General features: G+C 28.8%; 1 protein-coding gene and 2 long non-coding RNA genes across 3 annotated transcripts; 2 read left to right on the top strand and 1 right to left on the bottom strand.

Annotated features, from left to right (window-relative positions):
• The first annotated feature begins 1,413 nt into the window (after positions 1-1,413).
• Positions 1,414-4,282, top strand: LOC101248396 (uncharacterized). The gene is made up of 2 exons (XR_011221703.1): positions 1,414-2,500; positions 3,374-4,282. It is a non-coding gene; the product is annotated as an uncharacterized lncRNA (long non-coding RNA).
• Positions 1,796-4,014, bottom strand: LOC138349122 (uncharacterized). Its single transcript, XR_011221704.1, has 3 exons — positions 3,665-4,014; positions 3,522-3,579; positions 1,796-1,929 (listed from the first exon to the last, which is right to left on the bottom strand). It is a non-coding gene; the product is annotated as an uncharacterized lncRNA (long non-coding RNA).
• Positions 4,283-7,301: 3,019 nt separating the features above from the next.
• LOC109120451 (putative F-box protein At1g67623) lies at positions 7,302-8,301 on the top strand. Its single transcript, XM_019214262.2, has 3 exons — positions 7,302-7,480; positions 7,575-7,755; positions 7,876-8,301. Exons 1-3 carry the CDS (start codon positions 7,302-7,304, stop codon positions 8,299-8,301), a joined length of 786 nt encoding a protein of 261 aa, XP_019069807.2.
• The last annotated feature ends 349 nt before the right edge of the window (positions 8,302-8,650 follow it).

Below are 8,650 nucleotides of genomic sequence, written 5' to 3'. Positions count from 1 at the left end.
TCTTTATCAACAATAGACTTTAGATTAAATTTTTTTTAAAAAAATACTTTGAATATTATTTGTAGAAAACTTAAAGTTTTCATATAAAAAGAAAAGAATTATTTGGAAAAGTTTTCATATCTAATATATTATATTTTAATAAAATTAAATGAATTGGATATAATAATTTCATAAAAGAATATAAATAATTTAAAGTTTCCATTTGATGCTTTGGTTCACAAATATATCGAAGGAAAATTGCATATAATAGCAAACTAATAACCTAAAATAAATAGAGTAGCTAGTGTTTGATTTAATTGTGTCTCTCTCAAATATCCTGCTCGCCACTTTCCTCCAATCTCTCTCTCTTCCTCACTTTTTATACAAACACAAGTGTATAAAAATTGTTTCTAATTGTATAAAGCAGAGAAAATTGTATAAATACATATATTTTTGTTCCCCTCTTCCAGATCTCGCTCGCCACTCTCCTAAATCTCGCTCGCCACCCTCGCCTTTCTCACTTATACAAACAGAAGCGAAATGTATAAATTGTCTTTCTGTTTGTATAAAGCGTGAGAAAATTGTATATACGCATGCAAGTACATTTATTTTCGTCCTATACACTTATAATTATACAATAAAAATATTGCCCTGCCCAGTTTCTTTTGTCTTTTTCTCTTTCTCGTATTATACAATTTTCAAATTGTATCTAATTTCTCTCTTTTTTCGTTTTATACAATTCGATTAAATTGTATATTCCTTGTCAAGTCTATTTTGTCTTTCTCTCTTTCTCATTTTATACAAATTCAAATTGTATATAATCGTTCTATACACTTATAATAATACAATTCGTTTTAATACAGTTCTCTGCCCAAGTGTCTTTCTCTTTCTTGTTTTATACAATTTGCTTCAACTATATACGTATAGCAAATTATACAGTTTCTATGTTTGCTATGGACCGCAATTATACAAACTTTGTTATGCATACAAATATAAATTTTTTATTTGCTACACGTGAAAGATGCCCTATATTTAATCCATCCCTAGATAAGCCATCCCTAGATTAGACATGTGGGTTATTAAAAATAGTGATTGGAAGTGAAATGTAAACCCACCAACGTGTCCATGACATTACTTCTTTTTATCCAATTTATTGGCCAACTTTAAGGATCAATATTTTGTGCAATAAACTTTAAGTTAAAGATTTTATGTAAAAAATTTAATTTACTTGTTTTAACTTATTAGGTATTTTTTCAGACTTTGAAATTCTCAAGTAATCTTTTAAATAATTTGAATTATTAATTATTTTAATTTAGTTACAGTATTTTATATGATTTTTAAATATGTAAATTTTATTTTAAAAATCAATATTTGAAAGAATAACGAAGATTATATAGGGGTTAAATAGTTCCGAAAAATCCATATTTGATTTGGAATAATAATTAAGACTTGACATAATTTAGGTGTGCATATAATTAAGTGTGCCAAATTTGAAGAGACTTTTAACAGTTACATCCTAAAATTATTAATTAAGTACTCATTGGAGAAGCTCTATAAAAGCAGCTAAAATTAGTAAAAGCAACATTCATAAAAAAAAAAAAAGAATTGTTTCTTTAGTGAAAATGTACTCTTCCCTTTTTACTATAGTTTCTTTAGTTATCTTCTTCTTGTATTTCATTCTAGTTAGTAAAAACAAAAAAAAAAAAAGAAACAAGGTTGCCTCCAGGTCCATGGAGACTTCCTTTTATTTGAAGTCTTCATCACTTGATTGGAAGAGGATTTTTGCATCCTACTCTTAGAAATTTAGCACAAAGGTATGGGGGTGTTATGTACTTACAAATTGGAGAAATTCCTGTTGTGATCGTATCATCATCTACTATTGCAAAACAACTTCTAACAACTCATGATCTCGCCTTTTCTGATAGGCCACAATCTACGTCCACAACCATCCTATTTTATAATAATAAAGATATTGTATTTAGTCTATATGATAATTACTGCAAACAAATGCGTAAAATTTGTAAGGTACCAACTTTTTAGTACAAAGATGGTCAAGTCCTTTAGTACGATTCGTAAAGATGAGATTTCAAGTCTCATTTCATCGATTCGTTCAACAAAGGGTTCTCCAGTTAACATGACAGAAAAAATATTTTGGTTTACCAATTCTGTCACTTGTAGTGCAGCATTTGGGAAGATGTTCAAAGATCGAGATGAGTTTATAAAATTGTTGAAGGATATATTGATATTAGCGTCAGGATTTTATGTGACTGATTTGTTTCCTTCTTGGAAATTACTTCACAAACTGAGTGGCGCGGAATCTAGATTGATGAATGTTCATAAAAAGATTGATGAAATTATGGAAGACATCTTAAAGGAGCATCTTGAAAATAAAGCAAATAGAAATAAGAGAATTGGTGATCAACTTGGAGGTGAAGATCTTGTTGATGTTTTACTTAACCTTATGGAGGACGCTGAACTTGAATGTCCAATCACAAATGACCACATTAAAGCTGTGATTCTTGTAAGTTTGGGTTGTTTCATCTCATAATCTTCTCCCTCTCTCCTTTATTTTTTGTGGAAATTTTGCAGTTAGCCACTAAAAAGAACTTATTTAGGCGTAGTTTGCTAATTATGAGTTGTAGCAACATGCTAATTAGAGGGAGGAGAGAGGCGAAATTGTGAGAGGGAGAAGAGAGGTGAGAGAGAGTAAAGAGAGATGAATTATATTTGTATATATGTCACATAATTGCATACATGTAACCTGTATACATATGAATCTGTATATCGACGAGCGAGATTCGGAGAGGAGGCAAGCAAAATTGGAAGAGGGAGGAGAGAGACGAGTGAGAGAGGGCTAAGAGTGGAAAGATACAAATTATATATATATATGTATGTATGTATGCATGCATGTATGTATGTATGTATGTATGTATGTGTGTAGACTTTATATTTGTATAATTTGAATGTGTATATGTATAAGAGGGGAAAGTGGTGAGAGAGAGGAAGAGAGGAAGAGAGGAGAGCGGCACCCCTAATTAGAGCTAAAAAGAGGTTGTGAGTGGTAATTAATTCAAACTATAACTATGTTAGCTAATTAACTAGTATATATTTGTTTATTCATGTAATTTTTCCTTTATTTCAAGGATTGCTTAACTTCTTATTTTCATGCTTATTCAAAAAATAATCTGGTTTACTAAGTTATTTCTATTGTTTATTTAATAAGAGTAGATTGATTTTTTAATTTTTTTTTATTAATAGTATGGATATAGCTAAAAATAATTTCATTAAGTTATCGAGACTCCTTCAACAATTTTTCCTTAATATTTAGTACCCAAATTTCATATTTTAACTAGTGTACGAATTTAATTTTACTAATTTTATTTATTTGATGTAGGATGTTTTTATTGCTGAAAGTGACACTTCATCTACAGTTACTATTTGGGTAAATGATGAAAAATCCAAATATTATGGCGGAAGTGAGAGAAGTGTTTAGGGGAAAGAAAAATTATGATGATGAAGAAGATTTGGAAAAATTGACATACCTAAAATTAGTGATTAAGGAGACATTAAGATTACATACACCAGCTCCTCTTCTAGGACCTAGAGATGCAAACAAATGTTGATGGATATACCATACCTCTTAAAACTAAGGTTTTAATAAATAAAAATCCTGAAAGTTTTATACCAGAGAGATTTGATTTTATGGAAAATCATTTTGAATTTATTCCATTTGGTGCCGGAAGAAGAATGTGTCCAGGAATGCTATTTGGTTTAACTAATATTGAACTTCCTCTAGCTCAGTTACTTTATTCACTTTGAGTGGGAATTACCATATGGAATGAATCCAAAAGATTTAAATATGACGGAAACATGTGGATTAGGTGGATGGAAACAAAAAGATTGTTTTTAGTTGCCACATAATTTGTTCCTTAATTTACTACGCTTCATGTGATACGGACTTCAATTTTATTTCTCAAAAGGCATTGTTTTGGTTTAACAATGGTAAAATTTGATAGAATTTTCATTTAATAAAAAAATCTCCTCGTTATTGGGTTTGTTCTGAATTAGACAACAGAAACATCTATACGTCTCTTTCACCCTTTTTTACGCCTTTAAGAATGGTCTCTTACACTATGTTTGGATCATTGTTATTTATTATATTATATTGTACTATACCTATAATGTTTGTTTTGATTGTTACTTAAAATATATTATATTGTATTGTTAAATTTTGTTGTTACTTAATAATGAAAATCCCTACTTTATGGAACAACCGATTTGGGGTGTTCCTATTGTTACTTAATTTCTTTTTTCAATTATATCTTTACATAATATTATAAAAATACTATTTTACCCTTAACCTTAATTATTTAACCGATTTGGTGTGTTCCCATTGTTACTTAGTTTCTTTTTTCAATTATATTTTTACTTAATATTACAAAAATACTATTTTACCCTTACCCTTAATTACTTAAATCTAGTCAAACATCCTATCCTAGAATAATTAAGTATATTTTAGTAAATTTATAAATTACAATACAACACAATCAAATCAAACAATTAAAATATTATTAAATAACAACAAACAATACAGTTAACCAAACATTGTATCTATCATACAACACAATAGAATAAAGTATAATACAGTACAATATATTATGAAACAATGGTTAAACAATGATCAGAATAAAGTGTAAGTGTTAATCATGGACAAAATTAATTTCAGTTGCTAGAACTTCCCACTTGCTAACTATATCATTTCTTAAAACTATTTTTTTTTTTGAAATAATAGTTTTAAGAAATGATTAAGCTAATGGATTATGTGATGAAGCATATTGTTGATGAAAAATTTAGAGTAATTTCCCTAAATAGTTACTCATGTTTGGAAAATTATCTAGAAATATCACTTATTTTTGTTTTAGGACTACAATATCACAAACTTTATCTATTTTCTTCAAACTATACTTGACACCAAAAATACATTATTTCTCTCCTATTGTGATGCCATGGCATCCTAGTAGGAAAGAAATAATGTATTATTTTGTATCAAGTATATTTTGAGAAAAATAGTCAAAGTTGGGTTGGGTGATATTGTAGTCCTAAAACAAAGATAAGTTATATTTCTAAGTAATTTTTCAAACATGAATGACTATCTAGGAAAAATTAACGATAAGGGTAAAATTAACTTTAGTTTAGCGGCAAGGGCAAAGTCAACTAATAAACTCAAGTTGAGGGGTATTTTTGACCCTTTTCCCCTTTTTTAGATACGGTACGTGAAATTCGAACTACTAAATGTATCAATTACAAAGAAACTACCACACAATAGTATATCGATCTCAAATCTAACGTCTTATGAACAACAATTACTTACTTAATATATCTAGTATAAATAAAATATTTAGCAATTTAAACGATATACATAAATAGTAATGCATTGACAAATCTATCCATCTAGAAAATACAATTCAAAAAACGATAACATAACATCATAAAAGGTATGAATAATCTATCAGAGCTATGTATCTCTTTTATCTTTTTGTATGTTCTATCAATGCATAGCGAATACACTAAAAATCTAGACTCGTATTTCTTCACCTCAACAATGTATCTGATTTATAAATTCTTCCTCAAATCATCGAACTCTAATTTAGTCGCAATGACTGATTTGAGATTCACAAAATTGACATTCTGACAATAACAATTTCATCACTTTAGTATCGTTCCTACCTCCCCTCACATTCTTAGATTCCAAAATGTCACAACAAGTTCATGATGTATTGGTACAATTTTTTGACAAGTTAGATTCAAAAATTGAGAGATTTTTTGGGGAAATGGGAGAAAGATTTTGAATTGTTCGATGAAAATTAAACACCTTATGGGCAATCTTATGGACAATCTTTACTACTTTAATGTATATGGTATGATTACACTACTTAGCATATTACTAATTATTTTAGAAATAACAATATATCATTAATAATATATATCCATTTCTTTATTTTTTGCTCCTCTGATTTTCGTAATTTTTTGTAAAAGACGGCTAATCACCATTTTAATTTGCTAATTGGGATCAACAACGAAGGGAGTAATTATTGCAGTCAACTAATGCAATTGGGTTATGTCTAATTTATCTTTATTTATTGTTGAGTTTCTGTTTCTTTAAGTTTTTCTTCTTTGAATGGGATTTGGATTTTTTTTTAAATCCTAAATTCAAAAAGGAAAACTTTTACAAATATTTTTTTTCTTATAGAGGTGAAAGTAGGAAAAGTGTGTTCGGTACTAGGATTCCTTTTCCTATGTGTGGTTGGATTATTGATTTCTATAAAATATTTCAGATGGACTGTTTTTAGAAACTTTTAAAAATTAAAATAATTTAATTAATTTAATTATTAAAAATATAACTTACATAAATTTCATAGTGTAAAGAGTAAATTACATGTTATTTCTATTTTTTTTTCTCATTGTGATAACAAAAGGAAAATGTTTGTCCAACAACAATTCCATCACTGTTGTATTATTCATGACTCACTTTGCTTACTCAAAATTTCAACAAAAGTTTTTGAATCAAGTTTGAAAGGTTTCTTCATTAAACAAGGGGAGCAATTAGAAATTTTAAATTTCTTTGTTCCATGAGGATTTGCCTCTGTATCATTGAGAGTAACAAGAAATGTAAGTGTAAATTTATAAAATTTAATTAGATTTTCAGATTGTATTCCTTTTTTAGCGCAACAAAAAAATTCTTCTTGTATTAGAATCAATGTATCTAGATGATGAATTAATGTACCCGAATGGTGATTTATGAATCGGGAAGGTACATATTTTAAGGATTATTGCAATGAGAAAAAAAAATAGGAATAAAATGTAATTTACTCTTTATACTATACTCTTTACACTACGAGAGGATTATCGCAATGAGAAAAAAAAATAGAAATAACATGTAATTTACTCTTTACACTATGAAATTTATGTAAGTTATATTTTTAATAATTAACTTAATTAAATGATTTTAATTTTTAAAAGTTTCTAAAAACAGTCCTTCTGAAATATTTTATAGAAATCAATAATCCAACCACACATAGGAAAAGGAATCCTAGTACCGAACACACTTTTCCTACTTTCACCTCTATAAGAAAAAAATATTTGTAAAAGTTTTCCTTTTTGGATTTAGGATTTAAAAAAAAAATTCAAATCCCATTCAAAGAAGAAAAACTTGAAGAAACAGAAACTCAACAATAAATAAAGATAAATTAGACATAACTCAATTGCATTAGTTGACTGCAGTAATTACTCCCTTCGTTGTTGATCCCAATTAGCAAATTAAAATGGTGATTAGCCGTCTTTCAAAAAAAATTACAAAAATTAGAGGAGCAAAAAATAACAAACTCATCATGAAAGAGGAATTTTCTTCTACCATTGAATCACTTCCTAAGGAGTTACTTACGGAAATTGTTGCAAAGATTGCTTCTACTTCTTTTAAGAATTATATCAATGCTAAGCTAAGGTATATACTTATTTATCTATGTATGTATCTCATAATTCTATAGATCTTTCTGCGATGAGCAATTGTTGTTTTCTCTAATTCATTGATATTCTAGTTGCAAGGTTTTTCATGAAGTTGCAAATGAACGATACGTATATCAGAATGCAACATTGGCAGAGTTTTCAATAGAACCTTCGTGGGAGAAGGAAAATCAAGAGAAGATAAACAAAGTCACTTCATTCTTGGAGTTGTGCAGAGAATGTGGGAATCCAGAAGCTTTATATAGAAAGGGCGTGGTAAGAATTAATTTTATGTACACTTCATATCCAACATATATTTAAAGATAACTTTTCAATGATAGATTTTTTCATTGAGATTGGTACTAAGACTCCTAAATGTGCTTTTTCTATTTTCAGATGGATTTCTTTAAAGATGATCAGCCAGAACTTGCAAGTGAATTTCTGAAAAGAGCAGCAAAAGGAGGTCACATTGGAGCATTCTATGTGATTGGCATAATTATGGTCTTTATAGGGGGTGAATTTAAGCAAAAAGGAGTAAAGTTGATTGGCAACATGAAAAATACAAAGCAACTAAGGAAGATAACAAGGGAGTGTCGAAAGAAGTTAATCGAAATCTTGACACATATTTGGGTGAAAAATCCTATAGTGTTGGAACAAAGACCCAATCGTTGCACAATTCAGCATCAACGCATTCACAGGAATGGTTGGCCTCATGATAGTGAAGATGAAGATGGAGATATGCATGTTCACTGTAATGCTTGTAGCTGTGATATTGAAATTGATCATATCATCAGTGTTTTACCTAAAGTTGGCATATATTAGCTAGATGATTTTATCCCCTTTTCATTGCTTTTCTATAATGTAATACTGCGACTCTAAACTTTGAGCATAATTAAATTTAAGTAGTGAAATAAACCATCTTTGGATCAACCTCAAGTACTCAATCAATAACTATATCTTTTTGATTCAGTTTTCTACATCGATACAAATGTTTTCTAGAAATACTAACAGTAACCATTCTGATAAAAGTATTATGCTCTTTGGATCCACATAAACCGATATAATTCTGTCCTATTAGCATTACCAGTCTTTAGCAGGCTGAACTTTTTTCAGTCAAAACTCGTTTGGTAGTGTCATGCTTCGAAACAAAAAACACCTACAGGATAGTTCA

The sequence above is a fragment of the Solanum lycopersicum genome, chromosome 6 (genome assembly GCF_036512215.1).
Source record: "Solanum lycopersicum chromosome 6, SLM_r2.1".
Classification (NCBI taxonomy): domain Eukaryota; kingdom Viridiplantae; phylum Streptophyta; class Magnoliopsida; order Solanales; family Solanaceae; genus Solanum; species Solanum lycopersicum.
Note: the sequence above shows the minus strand (reverse complement) of the source record. Positions and strands in the feature narration are given on the sequence as shown.

What these genes read in the sequence shown, in the direction of transcription:
- LOC109120451 (XM_019214262.2), top strand. Translation starts at nt 7,302, where the DNA reads ATGGTGATTAGCCGTCTTTCAAAAAAAATTACAAAAATTAGAGGAGCA. An exon ending in TATATCAATGCTAAGCTAAG is followed by an intron (nt 7,481 to 7,574) that starts GTATATACTTAT and finishes TTGATATTCTAG; the next exon opens with TTGCAAGGTTTTTCATGAAG. An exon ending in CTTTATATAGAAAGGGCGTG is followed by an intron (nt 7,756 to 7,875) that starts GTAAGAATTAAT and finishes TTCTATTTTCAG; the next exon opens with ATGGATTTCTTTAAAGATGA.